Source organism: Hetaerina americana, unplaced genomic scaffold, assembly GCF_022747635.1.
Source record: "Hetaerina americana unplaced genomic scaffold, ioHetAmer1.1.p SCAF_8, whole genome shotgun sequence".
Lineage (NCBI taxonomy): Eukaryota > Metazoa > Arthropoda > Insecta > Odonata > Calopterygidae > Hetaerina > Hetaerina americana.
The window spans coordinates 84,283,697-84,306,546 of NW_027287427.1; the positions used below are offsets into that span (position 1 = coordinate 84,283,697).

Genomic DNA, 22,850 nt, shown 5'->3' on the forward strand with positions numbered 1-22,850 from the left:
TCGGTAAAACGGAGTACTTGCAGCCCTAGAAGCTAAAAATACTGATCTTAATGTGTCAGGTAGCAGCTAAGGTACGTTGAATCGTAAACTCCGACAGCCAATTTTAAGAAAAAATAACATCCATATCATTAGACTGCGCCCGATTTAGAAAAGTGAGGAGCGCTGACTGGTGTATTAGCTTTCCGGCCCGAGGACCTAAGTTCGAATTCCGTGGTGATCAAACGTCTCGTAGGCATCCCGATCTCTTTTTCCGTGTAATGTTGATAGCACTTCTAGAGTTGTTCATTTATTTAAAGACTTCATTGAGGCGAGATTGAGACTTTTTAGTCCCTTCTTCCAACTAACCTCTAAGTATTACATTTAGGATAGTTACAAATACTCATGCCCCAGGTGGGGAAATCACAATAGGCGGGAATCGAACCCGCGACCGCTGGGTTGGCAGGCCAGGGCACCGCCACCGGGGTCGGCGAGTTCGATTTCCGTCGAATGGGGCATTAACTGTTCTGTTTATTGTACTTGGTCAATTTTAAAGAGAAATATGTTTTATTTCAGGAGATATTGTCGAATACGTGGCAAATCCGCAAGAAAATACGACTGTTGTCTTAGCCCAATTTCAGTTAACTGTGTTTCTAACGTTCGGGGGGCCCTGGATCCTGTACTTAGTGATGAGCATATGATTTGCGTATGTGTGCAATTAGAGGAAGTACTGCTTGGTGTACTGTTTCAATTTCAAGGAAAAAATGTTCTAGTTTAGGAAATTTTTTCCAGTATTTAGTGAATTCTGCCTAAAATGACGACTCTCGTCACGAGCAGTGGGGCCCTGGATCCTATACTAGACCATTAGCATAGGTTTTCCGTTCACATGCCAATAGAGGTAGTACTGGTTAGTGTAGTGGTCCAATTTTAGGGGAAAAAAGCTCTAGTTTAAGAGATATTGTCTAATACTTTATAAATCCGCTATAAAAAACGACAGCTGTCGTGGGCTAACTTCAGTTTAGTGACGTCACCTTCAGAGGACCGTATCCCATACTACATGATGAGCGTATGGTTAGCGGATGCCGGCGAATAGAGGGAGTACTACGGAGTTTACTGTATCTAGGTGTATTTTAGGGAGATTAATTCCCTATTTTGGATATTGACCTGTACTTTGTGGAAAAATGTTTGTGTTGGTATCACTGAAAAGTCTGTACCGTCCGAGATGGACTTCTGAGCCAGCTCTTCGTGGTCTAAAAGATTAGAACTTCTTTTATTAAGTTCAGTTAAGTTCTGGCATCTACAACTTAACTTGATAGACCTTCGCAGATCCTTTATCGTGCTGGTCAATTCCAAGGTATTTTTTTAAATTTTACGTCATAACTTATTCAAATAATCGATATGATTTAGTTTAATAGCCATAGTAGAAACTTTTGCTTCGAATATATGAATATTTTATTGAATCTAAGGAGCACTCTAATCATGAAAACCCCCATTCTCTTATTGTTTCTTCATGTTGATTAGGAATAACAGTTGCCTGTGGATGGCAGTAGCCACTCGTAGCTTGATTTGCCCTGCATGGCTATTCATGGGTATCCATTCAATTTCAAAATGGCAATTAATCCATAAGTTGCCATTATTTTAGCCATAATAATTTACCCATAAGTAGCCACAAGGCTCGATAGGAAAGAATGTTTCTTAAACTTAAGCCTTACAAATTTATCGTTCATCATTTGTAGGGAATCATAAATTCATCATGTGCAATGTCTTCTATAGCCTAAAGAAATTATGTCAATGTAAGAAGATGAAAAGGAAGTTTAACGATATGGCCAGAAAGGTTTACCACTCTGGATGCAGGACATATACTCCCACGGTTATCACTCCTACCCCTAAGGTAGATTAGGAAAGACTTAACACTGACATTATGGGCCCATTATTTACCTCCAAATAAAACTAGGAATGAATACTGCATTTAACAGTTGAGGGGAAACCTGTTCTTCATGCCACTGCTGACAGTACTTTTTCTCTGCCCCCATGTTTTTAAGCATTGGTCTCCACAAATACTGAACTGCTGTTGACATTGTTTTATTTTTTACACCATTTGCCTGAGGTAGATGCATTTAAAATATTTACAACTTTTTTTAAATCACTTTCTAATTTGGAAGATGCCTCTTCTATGCCAAATAACACCATGGATACTGTTTTTTAGTCAGCAGTTCAAGTATATAAAATGTATGTGCATTTTGTTAATACTATAGTGCTTGACTTCAATTTGACTTCTATCTCCGGTGGATGAAAAGCACCTCAGCTGAAAAGCTTTCCCTCAACCGGCCTAAGCCATATTCTTGAGTTTCAATTGACTCACAAGGTTGACCCAACATTTTGGATGTCTCAACCTGAAAAAAAAGAATGCAAAATGTGTAAGAATAATGTCCAGGTAGTGCCACTTAAATGCCTTCTGTTTGTTCTCAAATGTCTTCTTTGGATGACTATTTCTCTCTGGTGTAAGACATATATTATCAGAAGAAGGCAACATGTTTACTAATTATTTCACTGTAGATGTGTACCCCTCGAGCATTTACTTGGTATTCATTGATTGATCTGTTGGTGGAGATTCTGGAGATAATAAATAGTACATAGTACATTTCCTTGCTTTAAACCATTCTCACTTCTTGTTTCTTCAAAGTTGAAGTTAGATTAATTACAGCCACGGAGTATTTGATTTTGTGGTGGATCACTGTCTTTTTTCATCATAAGATCCAACCTGTCCTTCATATTAATGATATTATACTAGTGACATAGCCAAATACTTTTCTCCACATCCGCAAGTGCAAAGGTTTGTTGACCTTTGCCATTCTCATCCTTTTATACAATCTAAGGGTCAACATTAATTCTATTGTTCAATTACTTTTTCTAAATCCAAACCTTTCTCCCAAAGAACTCTACTGCTTTGTGTTTCAACCTTCTGCAGTTAATTCCTTTCCAGATTTTTTATTCAAATTATCCGACTCGGGGTTCAAATGGTATTTACCCTCTTTTTTTGAGGAATTGAACAATATGTTCTCCTGGAAGTATTTTTAATTATTTTTTCAAATGAATAGAATGATTTATACATGATGAGTGTAATGGTTTATGCATGATTAATACAATGATTAATACATGATGGATGCAATGATAACCAATGATTTTAAACATATTCGTTAATATTTTCTTTTCAGCATTTTCAACAAGCTCAGTCACATCAATTCTAGTGCCTTATTGTATGCACATCCTTAGCTCCTGCACTTAAATGCAGTTGTGTTGTATTAGCTATTTGTTTACTTCATCAAACTTTTGTGCTTCTTCAACCATCTCTACAGAAAACTCCATGTAAATGTATTATTCCAAATGATTCTTTGCACTCCACGTATTCCTTTCATCTCTTCACTTTGTTTTCATCTTCAATTAATATTTCCAAGTCCATGACTGAACTGAAATTCATCTCACACTACATTCTAAGCATTCAAAGTATTACTTCAGCTCACGCTCCTCATTCTCTCAGAATTTATCCATGCATATGAGGTCAGAGACCCATATTGATCTTTCACCTCCCACTTCTCTCTCTCTTAAGTGTTTCCTCTTTTCTTCTTTGACCTTGCCTCAGACTTTACTTCATTGACCTCAGATTCTCTTCCACTTATTCTTTTTAACTAATATAGGAGTATAATGAGCCACAAATCCTTCATGATGAAACATCATGCACTTTCAATTGCATGCCAAGAGGACTGCTTATGAAAACTGCATGAGTGGAGAACCTTTATTATTTAAGAAATTATGAAATAAAAACTGTTTTTGTTTTCAGATTTTGCTTGGCTCACCCTCATACATGAAAGGACAGGACACAAGGAGGACAGGGAAGCTAGGATACATCAAGAGAAAAATTTTGGAAAAAAATATGTTAATTTTTCAACATAATCTCCTTTCAGCTCTATACATTTTACCCAGCGATGCTCAATAACTTCGATACCCATTTTATAAACCCTTGCTTCTCAAAATAGCCATTACCTACCGACATCACTTCTTCACGGGTGGAAAATCTTTGACCACTGAGCCATTTTTTCAAGTCTGCGAAAAGAAAATAATCCCAGGGGGCTAAATCTGGCGAATAGGGAGCATAAGGTAGCTATTCAAACTTTCATTCATGAATTTTGGCCATTGCAATAATAAATTTGTGAGCTGGTGCATTGTGTTGATGAAACAACACTCTCTTCTTAGCCAAAGCTTTAGCAAAACCTGCTTTTGCTGATTTCTTCGCTCAAATGTTGCAATAAGTTCGCATAATACTCACTGTTGATAGTTTTTCCTTTTTCAAGAGAGTCAATGAAAATTATCCCATGCGCATCCCAAAAAACCGACACCATGACCTTGCCTGCAGATGAAACGGTCTTTGCCTTCTTTGGAGTTGATTCTCCCTTTAGAATCCATTGTTTTGATTGTTCTTTTGTCTCGGGTGTGAAGTGATGGACCCATGTTTCATCTATGGGTATGAAATGGTGCAAAAATTCCACTTTGTTGCTGTGAAACTTTGCTAAACACTCAATTAAAACTTCTTCATGACACTGGTTTTGCTCGAGTGTGAGCAAACGTGGCACTCATCTTGCACACAGCTTTCTCGTGTCTATATTTTCAGTTAATACCGCACTTTTTAAAATGTCTACTTTGTCTGCTAGCTCGCGCACTTCGGTCAACGACCATCCAGTATCACTTTGTGGATTTTCGACACCATTTCTGAAGCCGTCACCTCATTTGGTTAGCCAATGCGATGCTTGTCTTGACAGCTGGAATGGCCTCGTTTACACTCTGCTACCCAAAATTTTACTGTTGCAAACAAAGGAGCAGACTCATCCAGAGTAGAATCCAGTTCAGCTTTATTATTGGTTGGGCTGAGACTTTTAAAATAAAGGTATTGTATCATATAACGATGACCAATTTTCTCCATATTCATTAATTCACTGAAAAGGTTGGCTGCCAAACAATGTGGTGTCTTCAAACTTGAAACATATGCTTTATAGATTGCATCTTTTCTGACACAGTGATATTTTTCAAACAACTACCGCCATCTCTATGTCAGGCGGGGTACTTATGAGACCACCCTCATATATATAGGTAAAGGTATGTCATGTGAGATGGAGAAACAGAAGTGATTACCAGAGCAATATGTCAATATTTACAGAATAATTTGTAATTGAGGGGAGAGTCCATTTGGAGTGGTTGTAGCACTGAATCAAAAGCTAGGGAGAAGGATATTGAATGTGCGATGGATGAGGGATGGAATCCTATTGGTAGAGTTAAAAGTTGACCCGACAATGTAATCCAGGTGTACATACTGACAAGTAGTCACGAGGAGGAAGAAATACATGATTTGCACATTCTGTTGGAAGAAATTGGAAACATGCTAGGAAAGAAGCAACTAATAGTAATTGGAATTTAAAACTTAGTGGTTGGGGAAATGACAATGAGAGATGGGTAGAAGATAATAGCAAAGGAATTAAAATCATTGCAGAGAAAAAGGAGTTGAGTTTTGCAGAAATAGGGGCATAATTTTGACTAAAAGCTGGTTCAAACATCATTACAGGCTCCAGCACACATGGGAGATGTGAGAAGAAACAGGTTCATGGTTCAGGATAGATTTAGAAACAGCATCAGCAACTCACACAGCTTCCTAGGTGTAGATACTGACTCTTGCCATAATTTTATTGCCTGGAAATGTGATTTAAAATTCAAGAGGATTAGGAGGGTTACCAAAGTAAAAAAAATTGAAGTTTTAGCCGGAGAGTCACAGGGAATTAGTACCAAGAAAAACTTAATAATTATCTAAAGGGGGTAGGGAAATGAAAACGGTTGGAGAAAGGTGGGTGTAGCTTAAGAATGGGAAAGAAAAAAAGCAAAGAAAATCATAGGAATGATGAAGAATAAAAAAATTAAGAAGTCGAGGGATGGCTGAAAGAAGAAAAGTGAACACAGCGTAAACACGAAAAAGTTGAGTTGAGTTTACAGAGTTCTAAGTAATAAACGTAACTAAAACAAATAGGACCAAGGAAGTTTGGTTGCAAGATAAGTGCGAGGATACATATTTATTTAAGTTCCAACAAACATGCATTCTACCCAATTACTCTATCAAACTCCTTCTTGAAGTCTACCAAACAAAAAAATACAGCAACAGAGGCAAGGCTTCCATAGTCGTCATCTTATGGAATCCCAGCAAAGTGAAATCGACAGTGGCAGCATTTGAGAGGACTGAACAGGTTAAAATAGGGACTTGGAATGTTAGGATGACTTTGAGAACATAGAAATTTGAAAATATAAATTGAGAGATGTAAGAGATAATATAGATATTTTAGGGCTGTTCAAATCTGAGATGGGGATGGAGGTTGGTGGAGAAATTGTAAAATCAAGAGTGGTTTGCAATAGATAAAGCTTTAATTAGTCTGTCAGCCAAGGGTTGCAAGCATTGCTAAGCTCATTAGATAGTCACTGATATAGGCATGAGAATAATGTAAACAAAACAAAGTTGGAGCAACTTTTGATAGATAGGAAAGTCAAGTTAAATATAAAAATAGTAGTTCGAACAGGTGGAACATTTTACCTGTCTCATAAGAGATTTGGGCCAATATTTTCGAATATTAGAGATATAAGGAGAGGAATTGTGTTTGGCAAAGAAATTTTTACAAGGTGGAGGGAATTGATGACAGAGACCTTCAGTACGAATGTTAAAAAAAACGACTTGTGTAAACTTTGATATGGAGCATAGTTCTGTGCAGCTAAGAAATATGGTCATGAAAGCAGGATGATAGACGTAATTTAGAGGTTTTTGAAATTAGGCGTGGAGAAGATTGGAAAAGATGAAATGGACAAGAGGGAGAGCAAACAAGGAAGTGCAACATAAAGGCATGGTTAGAGGGGGGGGGGGGAGAGGGGAAATGCAGTGGAGGCAGGAAAGATAGATGCAGAAGATGGCGATGGGTTGCTGAAGATTGTAGAGGAGGCGATACATTGAAGTGAGGAAGGGATATAAGGGACAGTCAAATGAAAACAGAACACCCACAATAACAGGCAGTCCACACAAAAGGTGGCAACACTGTTGTTACACATCGATACTGCCATTGCTGCAGTAGGAGAGCTGCTTAGTGCTCCTCACAGGCACACACAGTTGTTGGACTATGTCCCTGGTGCATGGACCTGTCTAGTGTGTTCTTCCATTAAGTTTTCATATAACTACCCCTCATAGAAGTAGGATCGGCATGTTGGGTAGAATGAAGGGAGGTAGAAAGTATGCACAGTTGGAGAAGGGTTTATTTTAGTGTCACGACCCAGGATGTATTGTATTAGAAGATACAAGGAAATGTATTGTACTAATGTATAGGCTGTGTTCATCCAAATCCTACTTCAACTGGTAGTATAATAATAATAATAATTAGCCATTAAAAATTTTCCATAATATTGAACCATGCTTCAATGCCCATGTCTTATTTTCAGAATTACAATTTTAATGTCATGGTTCATTTGTTCTTTTTTGTTTGAAATACTCGGAATCATTTATGTATTATAACCTTTTTGTTATTTGGGATGATTCCCAGGGGATAATACTCGTAAACATTCTTTCCATTTTATGATTACTTGTTGGCAACTGGACCTAAATAATGACCGATTTAATTGGTTCAGCTTTTGCATATGCTAATTATATTCTGTGAGAGTGATAACTTTCCTTTTTGCTGAATTCTCCAGTCAAACCTTGCTGGTTTTCTCCACCCTGCAGTATATAATTCTATGACTATTATATATATGATATTTTAATTTCTATATATTTAATTCATTTTAGCTATTGTTTTTACCAATTTTTATTAATCTTTTGTCTTACAATTAACTACTGAAGTCATTTCTTTGAATGTTTTTTTATTTTTATATACTTGATAATTATTCTAATTATTTTTTATTTCTTTCCTCTCTACAAATGAGATATATTTCTATTTATTTATTATGTAATTTATTTTAAATAAAATTTATAACTATTCTTAGAGCTCCCGAGATATATCCACCATTAACTGCTTTTAAGTATTTACACATTAGTCATATCAAAGTAGGTTCCACAGGTTTTTCACACCCCAGTCCTGTTAGGGTGTTTTCCAGCTATGAGTTCTTTCATGGAGGATATCAGTTCACAATTCTTATGCTTTTCCCATAAATGTGTATATTTTACATGCACTGCCCAATATTTTCCATTGTAGTATTTATTTTATTTTTTTAATTTTATTTCATATTTTCCTATAGTAGGGGTGCAGTATAGCATTCGAATACTGATTGGAGAGGCTGGTTTCGATTCCCCGGTTAGCCTCTCTGGGCACCCTCAGTGCCACCCAAGCTCTGTGATTTTTTGGTTAGCAGATGTTCCTGGGAAGCCATAACCTGCTCAGGGAAAGGAACTGACCAGCCTACCCTTATGTGTGAATTTCACACACCTTCATGCTTATTACTGGGTGAATTCTACCATCACCTACCAAACCGACCTTAAGGTTCTGGGTTTATGGTTTTTGTTTTCCTATTAGGACAGCAAAAATTTCTACACTCTTCGTTTGCAATGATTATTGATGTTCATGCATGCAAATGAATAGGAGTTCAGTGGAAGAAGGGACTATCTAGTCTCAATCACGACCCAATAAGGACGTTTATTACTAACTCCAGTAATCCGGGCTACCCTTTGATCTCACCTTGCTCAACCCTAAAATATCACTATTTCCTTTCTCCGAATTCCCCACTTCATATTCTCTAATTTCCCTGTCCCCAGCATCATCCTTACACTCTAAGTTCCTATTTTTACTAATTTCATCCTCTTCTTTTTCAACATGGCTTTTTTGATTTGCCTTGCTGAGATTTTGTGAGATGAAGACCACAGAAGCCTTGTCAGGATTACACAAGGGCAAGTGGGCTGGTTTCTGTAGTTGCTGACTCATTTCTATACTCAACACTCATGTCCATCATCATTTCTTGGGATAAATAATTTAATCAAGAGATTCAGGTGAGATATAGTGGAAGTTCGTCATTAAGAGAAAAGAAACAAATTTTCACTTTTCCACAGGTTTATAGGTACAACACGTTTCGGTTCACAGAACCATCTTCAGGTATAAGAGAAGATTCAAATTGAATCTTGGAAAAGTGCAAATTTTTCTCATAATATATTTTAATTTGACAATCAATGGCTGTTGCACTGGGGTCTTCTGTGCTGCTACTGTCACTTTTGCTTTGCAAGGGTTTCATGAGAAGACAACCATGTAAGCCTGGCCTCCCCCACAGCTGGGCACGACACATGGCTCGATTAAGCCCAGTCCCTAAGTTGCCAGGACTCATTTTCTTGATATTTCCATTCATTCAATTCTAGGTGTCAGTCATTGAGGTGATTTCCTGTTGCCTTCCTCAACTGTGTTTTTAAAGTGGCATCTGTTCCAATGGGGCAGATGACTTGGGAGCCAACTCACTGAGGGACACACTCTGCAAAAACTATCTTACATATAGCTCCTACCCTTCAACCTCTAGGTCATGGGCTATCATACTAGGCAATGAGCAATGACCATTGCTCTCATATGTAGAACTCAAGGAATCATCATAATGTACAAGCCCTTCCACCATATCAAGTTCAGTTCAAAGGAAGTCACAAGAAATACTAGGGTTAATGCAAATATAAAAGAGGGAGAACATGAGTTAAAATGAGGTATTCATGAGTAAATAAGAATGTATGATGAAAAACAATCAAATAGTGAATATGTTAAGAAGAATTGCATTAGTTAAAGTAACATTTATAAGTCAGAGGGAATTAATGATGGGGTAAAGATTTAAAGAAAATATTAAAATAAAGACCATGGTTGGTTCCAAAATATGGGTAGCCACAGAGATAAGATAGCTATACATAAGTTTAAGGATGTAGGTGTGGTATAGGTATTAGAATAAAATGGAAAAAGATGTATGGATGTTAGCATTCTCAGTCAAATTGATTGAACTGCCAGAAGGGCTGTGATGTTATCCTGGTACTAGTGGACCCATACCCAAGATGATGAGGCATTAAATTAGTCTTGGGATACCACAATACATATTCGAGCCACCAATAAGAGTTATGTCACCAGAGGAGAAATTTTCTGAAGGGGCTAAAATTCTTACCAGTACCCATGGCAACAGGGCAATGATGTCTCTTCCTTCTACAGGATGCAAAGAATATTCTTGATTCTCATTTAAATTCAGGTGAATTTTGATTTGGCATGATGGTTGAATTTCTCTACACTCTAGTTCATACAATCTTCTCTGATTTTAGGATCCATTACAATTGATACTCAACTCTGGTCATGCACTCCTCGTTGAGCAACACAATGACGTGTCCCCGTGATATTTTGGTCAGGGATAGGCTGAAGTAAACGAACACTGATGCTTAATTACTAGGTGGTAAGGTGAAAGAAAAAACCAAAAATACTAAATCTTCACTTTTATTATTGTGCACACAAATAGTTTCTATAACACTTTTAGCTTCTGTTTAACTTTTTTCAGAGTACCACATTCATTCAATAAAATAAAATTTACAACAGAAACGAGAGAAAGTGTTACCCCACATAGTGGAGCTATCTTGTTGATGCTGAGGTATCATGTGTTGTGATCGTTGAAGTCTATTGCATAAGTTATATTGTGAAGACCTAGCTTAGAGAATAATTTGGCTAACAGCTACAGCCACCAACACAGCATAAAGGTAATCAGAATGTTTTGGGTGCACCGACATATGCTATAGGTATAACCTATTCGTAACTAAATGGAATGGACTTCTAATTATCTTTTGAATAAATTTTTAAACCTCTATTTCACATTCAACTCAGAAAAAACAACATTATTTAGACCTGGTTGTTTGAATAAAATTTTGACTTGTTATATTGCAATTAGGTGGTATTAGATTATAAATTCACTATGAAGATGCTCCGTATATAGAGGCTAGCTTAATTAGAGGTTGAACCAATGTGGCTGTCATTCGACCACTTTGATTAATGGGGAATAAAAAACCAATTTGCAACAATGGACACAATTAAGTACACAACTTACTCTTTCAAAATGTAAAATGAAATAAAGATGTGTACTCTGTTCAATATTTTAGAACATCTTCTCATAAGGAAAATAAAAATATCTTTTGTAAATCTTTAATTCCACATAAAATCAATTGAGTCTGTACATCTCTGTGGAAAAACTAGAAATGATTGTACTCTATGTTAGGATCAAGAAAGATGTGATATGTGAGCTTTTTAAAGCCCTGTACAAATGAAATATCCTTCTGCATTGCAATTTCCACACTGCGACATGTGGTGACTTTTCCTCTCCAAGTCTGACAAAGGAATTCTTTCCACTGTTGCAAATATTTAACCAGGGCATAGAAAATTTATAATAAAGCACCAAATTAAGTGAGTGCTTCAGAAAATCATGATAATTGACTCTTACTAGTGCATTTTTTTTGCATCCAGCATGGCACATTTTTGGCAAAGTTTATTTCCGATTGTGATAGCAATCAGTGATTCACTTCAAGCTCATGAATGTGAACATAAAAGCACCAAAAGATTTTCGGGCAACTTGCTCCAAAAGCCCTAAATTCCAAATAATTGCCAATTTATTCCTAAATAAACTTGTTTCTATTATCATGTTTGGTATTTTTTATATTTAAGTACAATATTTACATCTATAATAGAGAGTATAGTGCCCCAAAGTAGTTATCGAGTAATATTCAAATAACATTTCAGCAATAAACTGAAACCTCTAATTATTATATATATATATACACATATTCAGGAATAACCAGGCATCAACATTGATAAAACATCACAAATAATGGTTGCTTCATGTTGATAAAAATTCCCTTGGTAAAGAAATGCTGAGTGCAACCAATGCCCACAGATAAATAGGTTAGGAAATATTCCCTGCTTTTCACTATCATTCAAACTATCTAGGAAAACATTCTTTCACAAAAGCCAAGAAAATTCACTACAAAACACATTCTCCTACGACATTTCTTTTTTGTTGAAAATATGAACACATAAGTTGGCTTCTGTGGGTTTAGGAACCTATAGGGTCCAAGGACTGACAGAATAAACCAAATTAAAAAATTATTTACAAAGAATGACTGTACTTATGTATTTGACTAAGATTCTTAAATGTGGAAGTCCATGTCTTCAAGCGTAAATTATAGCTTTCCCCAAATGCATGATGGGTTTTCTTCTACCAAACTTTGCCTATGAATGTTGATTATCAAATTCAATCGTTGCATTGCAGTGACTAATGAAACTTGTTTCCTTTGAAACAACCAAACTACAGTTTTTATCAGTCTACTTCCGCATGGCCCAGTAATTCTTGAACCTTTTTTTCAGCCATGAAAGAATATATAGTAAATGGAATGGTTCAAAACCAAAGACAAGGATAACTGTTTACCATTTGTAAACTTGGAAATACTTTGGCAAAATGCACAACATTAAGTGGCCCTATTCAATTTGTTCTTCTCGTTACAAATGAATGTTCGGCATTTATGCATATCACCAAATCTGCTTGATCACAAACTGCGATTCTTCCTTTTTGTTGTTTCCATGTAGTTAGGCTAATAGAAAACAATCAAAGTCCCTCAGCATTTATCAAGCACCCTCATGGCGATTCACAGCAATAGTTAATACACTCCTCACCAAAGTTACTTAAAAGTACATCACTTTTCCTAGTCGCTCCATATCATCATGGTGGTGAGGTAGTACTTCTCCGTCTCACATGCACAGGAAATGCAGCCATATCACTTTTGATAATGTCCATGAATTCATCTGGTCGTTCATACAGTGCTATCCATCCATGATTCCAAATAAAGTTGACCCCCATTACAAACTCTACATCTTACAAACACACCTTATTGCTTAGGGTGTGCAAAGCAGGATTTTTCCGACAAATCAAATCACTAATCGGATTTTGACAATTAATAAACCAAGCCAGCCAAAAGTTGTTATTTAAGCACATTCTAATTAGCTTGTAATTAATGAAAGTGTGACAACATGAGGTTTAGGTAATGATATACATGTTCAAAAGGGTAAAGCACTTCATCCTTTTTTCCATAGCCAAACATAAAAATATATGATGGCTAAAACACGCATCAGTGGTTATTGTGTAAATAATCTTAATGGTGCAACTTAAAATGGACGTAAATTTTAGCTCAACAAGAAAATAGCGTAATTTATACTATTTCCAGTCTTTTGGTGTAAGTTAACATATATTGTTAACCAAAATATTGTTAACACTAAACGGCAAAAATTATTTTTAAGTGCATGTTTTGAAGTAGAAGTTTGCAGTAAATGCAACTATCTCAGGCAGAACTTAGGAAATTACTAGACTAAAACTGATATATTTAAGGAAATTCAAATGATTCTTCTTGGAAATAATTGTGATCATGTGTCACACTTACTGAAATTAATACAGAAGCACGAATATTTTTAATTATTATTTCTGGCCTATAAACTAAGCATTCGAGAAATTTGGCATGAATGCAACTGGTTTTGCAATTTCGGGTAACAAAAGTTTTTTGGCCCTCATTGAATTCACTAGAATTTTGACTGGTTTGCTTTAAAATTGACGATGCTGAAGCTTTGACACCCCTCCTCGTTGCATTGAAAACTATTTTTTTAATTTCCTCCTCCTCCATCTCTTTTCTTTCAACATTAATTACCATATTCACAGCATTCTGTACTGCAATGTCCAGTGGAAGGGGAGGTTGAAACACTACAATTGCAATTATAAATCGTGCGCAGAGAAAAAGAGGATGAGGAAGATGCAAGAGGAGTGTTATCAATGCATTGAGACTTGCTTCTGTGACTGACGGTCCGTCATGAGGGACTTTATTTGGAAAACTCCATCACACTCTCAGCTACCTCTGCATCTGTCGGCAATGACTCTGGTCAAAAGTGAATGTCACGGACGTCTGTTGGAGTTCCAGCTTTCTCATGTTCTGCCACTTTGCCCGCTGCACTGTTTGGGTCTGATGATTGTGACTGCATAGAATTGGAGCCACTCATGCCCTGTGATGCACCATTCCCTCGATTGCTGATGGTTTCAGTCACCATTTCTTCAATTTGGTCCAAACAGCCTCGGAGGTAATCCTGAAGAAGGGAAAAGAAGATAAAACATTTTAGACACCACATTCATAGACAACTGTCGGCCAAAGGGTTCACAAATCTAGCAACCTAGTTTGCCAAACTGTTGAGTGATTTTTATATCATAAATCCCCAGCTTCAAAGATAGATAGATAGATAGATAGTGGTCTTTGTTTGGGCGAAATTGAGACCAAATGGTCCCTTCTTCCATTTAACCCATCGTCATATACATATTATATTAGCCATCAAACTTATAGTTACATTAATATGTACATTGGAGATGAGAGACAAGTGATGGGACTCACAAAAATGCATGACTACAAGGAAGCCCCCGGAGCTTTCACACTATATTATTACTAAGATTATTTTTCGGCAAAAGAGATATGGCTCTCTCCATTATCACGACATGCTGTTGAAACTGTAATCCTCAGCAACAAAAACAATGAAAAGCAGGTCACAGTGGCAAATGTTTTTTATATTTCTGTCATTTCAGGTGATAGTGGTTCCAGTAAATATGGATTATTAGTTTAGTTCACATGAAGGGCATTACTCTCATCACTGTGTTTTCCATTGATGATTGATTATAACAACTCGATTAGAAAAGTTAGAGTATCAACATTAAATCTATATATTGTTACAACCTGGCCTAAAATAAATAAAATCATTCTGTTTAAATTAATAACTATTCACATATTATTAAATGTTAACTCAAATGAATATTTAGTGTTATCTGTATGACCAGACAGAAACTTCGTGTTCATTGGATATAACAAATAAATAAATAATGATTTTTACCACCAAAATAATGGCCTGTAATAATCGTGATAGGGATTTAACCACTTACTGGTTCAATTGATGTTATGCTATGGAGAGTATCCAGCAGCTGGGATAGAGTACAGCCAGTCTTAGCGCACCAGTCAAGTCCATGAAGGGCAGCAGCAATACTGGCCGAAGCTATCATGCTGGGTGGATACGAAGAGAATTTATACTCTGCAAGAACAAAAGTTAGGAATATAGTCAAACAACCTTCAGAATGCATTTATGTATTTTGATAGCTATGAGAAAGTAAATTATAGTGTATTTGGTCTATTTTTACAAATGTTTACACGGTGGGTTTACGCAAAGTTTACACCAAATAAATTAAGTGGAAGTGGAATACCACAAAGTGTTCAAAGTGATTTTTATTTCATTATTCCAAAAGTAGTAAGTAACTAATTCTGATTGTTCTGTCCTGTTGAATAATTTTCAGCATTTATTAATATAAGGACATTCATTACTTGATATTGCATTCAGTAACTAATTCATGGGATTTATTTCCAAATTGAAATAATTTTCCATGCAATTGCTGCTCATTATTTTCATACATACTTCTTCCATTTTAGGATGTCTACAGAGATTCGCAAGCCAGTACTGTATTGAATTGGCTGTCTTGAAATGTAACTTCCAATTCCATAGTTCCACTGATACTGGGAAAATCAATATACATTAAAAGGTATGTAAAATACTTATTTTAAAAAATGAACAACTTGTTCCATCCAGTTCAATAGACATTGAGTGCAAAATTTTATCAAAAGTAGAAATTATTTTATGGAAAAGTTTCTCACATCACACCCGACACACAACCTGTAAAATGAAATAACCAAGCTCTCAGTTCACATAGAACACATCACTGACCCAACCTTCAGAGACCCACTTCATCACCTCTTCCCTTTTCATGACCCATTCTCCTAAGAAGGAATGCTCTCCAGTGCTCTACCTCTCACACAGGAATTATCTCCTCCCTAAATATAATATGTACACAAATGCCCCATCCTTTAAAGACTCTTCTCCTCTTCACACTAAAACGCTATACCTTTGGATTCAGCATTACTAAATAATAATTGCCAATAGAGGTTTCAAAAGGGAAGCCACCAGTATGGGCATGGGTGTTGTTATGTTGTCCCAGATGTAAAATGTATACACCGAATTAAGCAATGGCTTCAGGCCCTAGCCCCAAACCTATGACCTCCGATTTACTTGCACTTTTTGATATTGAAATATGGAGGAGGATGGAAGGACGTCCTCATTTCGTTGCTAGGGAATTATTATTAATAGAAATCCTAATTAGAAAACTGATCAAGTGATCAAAAGTATATTTCTGTGCCATGCCTAACTTGTCGTAGTTAGTCTTGCTCTGCCATTCCTGACCAATTGGTGATGGGTCTGGTGATGGTTCTTTGTTAGTAGTGTAATCTCCATGTTAAAACGTGGCAATTACAGAGGTTAGGGTAACGACGTGGTCTTTTAGGCTTGGCCGGTAGATTTCATCGTAGTCCCAAAATGTTTCAAATACGTAGTTGATGCCCGTGACCGGTGGTAGCATTTCATGCAGAGGGGTCCAGTGCAATATCCTCGTTTCTTATGAACCAAGGGGCGCCGACGATTTCGTTTTCAGTTGTCTATCTAGTTGAGGAGGGAGAGATATGAATGTTTTCCTGTCCAGCCTCGGGGTGGGGTGAACATTGCGGAGGGGACGCGGTGGGGAAGACCTCTGGATTCCTCGCCAGCGAGGACGGGTGATGCGCCTCGGTCGTCGCTGGAGGGGCAGAACAGTTTCGATGCCCACTGTGGTGGTGGATTGGATGGGCCACGAGACGAGTAGCAGCATCAGGCGACCTTCGCTCCGCAAGTGGGGTGAGTCAGAGAGGAAGTGCGGGAGACTGAGGGAGGCGAAGATGAGAGGGGGTCGGGGAAAAAGACGGGGGGCGCGGAGGGAGAGAGGAAACGGACGGCATTTATGGATCGGGGGAGGCCCGACCGAATTCTGGGTGATCCACTCTGCACAGCATCTCGCGGTCCATGGAGCATCGCGAATTGTGAGAGGAATGCTATCTTAAAACTTTTTCCTCCCATCTTTCGATGAAGCACAACGACGTAGAATGTTTCCCTTTTGGTTTCATAGACATGAGCAAATTGCATTTCGTTCTGGTGAGTACATTTTCCACCATATGTATATATTAATAGAGGAGCAAAATCGCTAGGTTCCAAGAAGAATGAGTTTGGTATCCTATCGAAGCTCTTGTCTGCGTCAGTATGTTCCCTTTTTTGGCTTCCAATGGCCACGCAAAAGAAGAGTTCAACTAGCTCAGGGGGACTTCGAAGAGTTAGAAGTATTTTCCTAAAACTATAGAAACTTAGAGCCTTCTCGCCGTAATCTGTTTATAACGCCACCGAAGTAATTCAAGGGCATTCCCGGCAATATATGATTTTTCCCGTTCAACATTTCACGCCGGTGACTGATTGATGGCTTCGCACCGCCTACAAAAATGAACAAGCGAATCGACAAGGTTTCATCGACATGGCAAATAGTTAATATCAGGACATGCAGTCGGCGGTAAAACACTGCAGAACTGCGAACGATGAAGTAATTCCTACACGCTTATTTTCACAAATAGCTTACCTAGGCACTCAAGGGTACTACATGAGATGCTGTATGACACGCATATCCGAATATTTTGAACGATGGCAGATTTTGATTTATTATCTTTTTTTGTTTTTGCGACGCCAGCCCGAAAAATCGAAATATTGTAGACTAATCTGTAGACTTTCCTCGGGCTTTCTACATGATATGTCTTTGAATTACCTATTTCCAAGCATTATAATCGAGCCTGAAAAGCTAGTAAAAACAATACGTACCCTATTTTAAAGGTTTTGATAGGCGTTATTGATACCATATTCATTCAAATTTATCAGTTGCTCACTAATCTCTAGCGTCAATCTCTCCACGTCGCTACCTTGAGACGCATGGAACGCCATGTACCGAAATTACGTTCATTTTCAAGCTTATTAATTATCAAAGCTTTTATTATAGTCACAAACGATATCATTCTGGATGGCACGGCATCCTATGGCATGCGAATTTCTCCTTTATTCGCAAAACAATCCCCCCCGTGTTATTTACAACATCTACATCGGACCCTAAAAATTACCCATAGGGTTTGCGGTGATTCACCACAAAATTGTAAAAAATGACGATCTAAAAAACTTGTAATCATAGGTTTACATGCACTATAATATCCGAGTCCTTCCTTATACTGGCATTGGTATGCGGAACGAGCAGCCGGTAATGGATGCGATAAAATGTCACTGAGTAACGGATACACACTCGATTCCTCGACACGAATGAATCAATGCTATTGCGATATCTTCCCGAAAAGGGGAATATCGTAGGTAGTCATTCTAAATGTTCATCATCACCTTTCACTCCTTCCGTTCGCCCTCAGCGAAAAGAACTACAGACGAGAATATGTGAGCGCGGCTGAGAAGTAGTGGACTCGAGGGCTTCTGGTATCCAAACTAAGGTTTGCTAAGCGCCGCGACTCCTTTCGTTCGAGTTTGTCACGAAATGACCCAGACGGAGTGCGTGCTCCGGATTTCACCAAAATCAAGGCCTCGTTTCTCTCCCCCCCCCCCCTGCCCCAAACTCAACCTCCACCAGGAACGGCGAAGGGATGGTCTCAAGTCTATTGTTTCCCATGCTCTTTTCCCGACGACTCCTCGTTTTCTTCTCCTCCCAATCCTGCGACGCAGCCTCTCTCCTCCTCCCACTCCTGACCACCCCGAAGTCGCTCACGGGCCCCATGTTTCGTCATTATAAGCCAGACAAATCCCTCTCCTCTGCAGCTCCCCTCCCATCGCCAGAATCAGGGTTGCCACCAACTCCGGGTTTCAACTAATTTGTCTCCGGGATACGGGGGAAACACTGTATACATATACGGGTGCAATTAAATTTGAAGGGTCGCCGATGTGCATCACGTCACACCTCCTTGTGGCCCCATCTGAGAAAACGTCGCCGGATAGCTCACTTATGGGCATCATTCGCCTGTCTCCTGAAGGGCATGAGTTAGCTGGCGATCCCCCTATTTAAACGACAGCTACGACTTCGGGTCACAAGATTCAAATGAAGGCACCGGGACGGGTGTCGGGACCCCCATCCCTCCTCCTTCTATCTCGTTCCCCACGACTCCAGGAGAGAGAGAGAGACGGAGAGAAAGCCTTTCCTTCTCCCGTTGCTCGCGGTTCGAACCCTGCAAGCACTGTCCCCCACCCCCCTGCTATGCACCCCCTTAGCGCGACCCCCATCATGAGGAGGGCGGTTATTTCGGGTTGGAGATCTGAACGAACCGTCTCCGCACTGTGGACAATAACTGTGCACGAATGTGTTTGAGCAAAAGGGGGTGGGGAATTTATCCGGAAAGAAGGGGGGGGGCACAGGTGGAGAACGGGACTGGTTTGGCCTCGGGAAATCCCATCTGTCGGGGTTGAACGAGTTAGGTTCCTAAGCTGTCACTCCAGTATTAGGAGTGGTACATAAGTGTTTGAGTTGCACTTATCGCCACGAAAATTCTGCAGTGCTGAGAACAAAAGAAATCAAATAGGATGAGCTGCTGTTTTACTCTGTAATTTATTAATCTTAAGCCTTTTTGCATACTTCCGTCCTCCAGAATTCCTATCTATTCCCTGAAAGCACCTGCGGTTTTAGGGTATGTAATGCTACTGGAAGGAGGAACTTAAAACAACGCTGCATTAGCGCTAGAATAAGCTACCACCAGGTTTCTATTCGGAGGGAGGCAAGCTAAAAGGTGGAAATGAAACCGGTGTGGATAGGGGGCAAGAGTAACCCGAGAAATAGGATAAAATTGGTCGCGGGGGGAGGGGGGGTAAGGGTGGTAACGCAGGGCTGGGTCTCCGCAGATCTACAATTAGAGCCGGGCTATAGTTTGAGATGGATCGGCAGCGATGAGAGATGTTCGGTCGATGTCGCACTTAGCGAAGATTGGGCGTTTCATTCATTCCCCGAAATAAGAATCTCCTTGGATCAGGCACATCGAGCAATATCGATGAAATTGAATTCGCCACATCATTGGATGGCCTGGATACAGGAAGCATGGAGGATTACAGGAACGACTTTTAGATGAATGAAAAATCTTTCGAGGATAACACACCGACGATATATCTTAAAGCGACAAACTACATCGGTAGGCGAGACCGAAGTTGGGAGTTGAGGGACATTTGACTGCTGAGCCGATCGGCATGATGAACTTTTTTTTCTCTCCCATTTTGTTACCACCACAGTAAGTCACTCGGTTCGACAAATTGAACTTCCTAAATGCCATTACTCATTAGCCAACAATTACGCTGCCTGGTGACCTAACATCCCTTGCCAGACGCCTGCGGCGTTAGCTTTAGATATTATGTAGATATAATATCGTTCATTGGAATAAAAGAGCAGAAACGTTTGAAGTCTTCATGCCGCAAATTATAATGACAGTTAGGTCACTTGCTTCTATGGGAATTCCCACGAGCAACCATAAGGAATTTACATTGTTTTCATATGATTGCTGCTGCTTACTGTTGGCCCGACCAATAAATAGAATTTCGTGAGTTTCTGCTTTTAGGGACTTGTATTTCAATTCTAATTTTCCACAAGTAGTCAGGCAAAGCTTTCTTTTTTAATTAGGGGGAATAAATATAGTATTCATATGACTCCTTTTTAAAAATTTTGCGGTTATGTTAAGTACAATGTTAAGTATAATATTCTTTAAGTTTTTTATTAGGAATTTTCAAAGAGGATTATTAATATACGGAGCATATTAAAAATAGTAATTATTTAGGAATAGTTAATAAATGTATCCGTCTTACGAAAAGGGTGCATAAACAATGGGACAAAATAACGTTGAATACAGCAAGCGTGGATTTATTTCTCTTTGAAGGTGTGCTCGTTCTTATATTTATACGGGTGACATAACACCCCCGGTATACGCCCTTCATCTAAATCTACATAGTACCCCGCAAGGGCGAGTGGCGGGGGGTATTAGGTCACCACCCGCAAAAGTTAATAAAATCGCATGCAAAACCCATTGAGTCGGCTTACTGGCGTTGCGTAGATTTAAGATATTTAGATTTCTTCATTCTTATTTATTTAAATGACCTCAAGTCAGAGAGTCCTGAAATGAATGCGATTTCAGTCAATGGATGCTTTCGCGATATCCCGGTTGCATCGGTGTGTGGGCTAGAAGCGCCGCCATCAACAAGGAGAGAGGGTCGGTCACCCACGAGAGCGCGCCACCCGTCGTCGACTGGCCTTCGGCTCCTCGCTCTTCAAAGACAGTCGACCGATGTGTTTCCATTGTGTGGTGGGCCTTATCTCCTCAAACGCTGCATTCCCCCCAGCCTCTCTCACTCTGGCCTTTTTATCTCTCTCCTCCCCCTTCCCCCCCTCCTCCCCGGCCCCTGCCCGGTCGGTGTTGCCGCCGCCGAGACAACGACGACGGGCATAACTCACGCCCGGACCGCGCAGACCGCCAGCCATCCTCGTCACTCCCAACCCTTCGGGCCCCATGCGACCGCCCGCCCTCCCGCCTCTCCTCTATCGCCCCTCCGAGGACGAATATTCTGCTGCGCGAGCACGCGAATTCTCACCGTCGCCCTTCGATTTGGGAGTGTTGGGGGGAGGGATGCGGGAAGTGGGGGAAGGGGGGTTCCCCAGTGAAGCTCGATCGGAAAGGAAAAAGAAGTAGCCTGATTCGTCCATCACATGTAGTCGATTTATTTCCCAACCGCAATTGAGCTATTTTTTTACAATATTCGGCATTTTAACAACAAATTTTGCATGAGTGTGTGCGTTGCTGTGGATGTAGTTTTCCATGTTGTTGTTTTTGCAAGTGGTATTGTTATCTTTTACGGGTGGTGACCTAACACCCCGCCACACGCCCTTGTGGCGGCTTGCGGGGTAGTAGGTAGAGGTAGATGCAAATTAACGGCCAAACTAAACGGGAGGAACCTGTGGTATCAAGTTCAACTTTCGAAATATCCGTAATCCTGAGGACACAGCAACTTCATCAGATGACCAAAAATGCTATTCCACGCCGGTGCGACACTAGGCAATTAGGATTAAACTTAAGAAAGTGCGTAGGGACGAATTTTTGGAAATACAACGATTCCCTCCCGAACGCCTACTGCATCGGGAACACGGAAATTGAATGTGTAGACTCGACTAAAATACTTGGGCGTACTTGGGGGAATACTCACGGCGAATCCTGGGTGAAACAAAGGGAGAATATGTGGACAAGCTAACAAAAAAATAGGATTTATTAGAAGAGTATAGGGTAAATGTGATGAAAAGGGTGCATCGTTGAGGAGCTAGATTTGTAAAATGTTGTTATGATAAACTTAATAGCGTATCCAAAATATTAGAGCAGCTATGCTGAGAATCACTCACGGAGGGAAGGTTAAATTAATCCCAATTCTTTTATCATTTAATGAGTTTAATATAACCATTTGTTGCGATTTCTATCGTATAAGTCTTCAAAATGAACACTTCGATTATGTTAGGGTGTATGAGAAGGGTGAATGTATTTTTCTAATACGTGGTCAAATAAAAATTATCTTTCCTTAAAAACGTCAGCTGTCGAACTAATTTAACTTATTAAATTAAATTTCATCTTTGCTGCTTTTATATAACCCCGAATTCCTGACCCTACAAACGTAAGTTGGCCAGATGGCAAAAATGGCTGTTATTCAATTAAGTAAAATTTACAAAAAATTTCACATATATTACAATGCGAATGTTCGTTCTAAGTGCCCAGAGGCGTAAGCACTTGAAGGATTCAAGAAAAAAGTTGGTGCTAATTCAGTGGACACGTATCATGAAATTAATATTAAATTTTC

At 39.1% G+C, this 22,850-nt stretch overlaps 1 protein-coding gene across 1 annotated transcript in view; it reads right to left on the reverse strand.

Annotated features, from left to right (window-relative positions):
* Positions 1-10,476: 10,476 nt before the first annotated feature.
* Positions 10,477-22,850, reverse strand: part of CycD (cyclin D) — a 61,931-nt gene continuing 49,557 nt past the window's right edge. Inside the window, exons 4-5 of the mRNA XM_071596912.1 lie at positions 14,986-15,131; positions 10,477-14,147 (exon numbers count right to left, since the gene is read on the reverse strand). Coding sequence (XP_071453013.1) covers positions 13,947-14,147; positions 14,986-15,131 — 347 coding nt within the window. The 3' untranslated portion in view covers positions 10,477-13,946. The remainder of the gene's footprint in view (positions 14,148-14,985; positions 15,132-22,850) is intronic.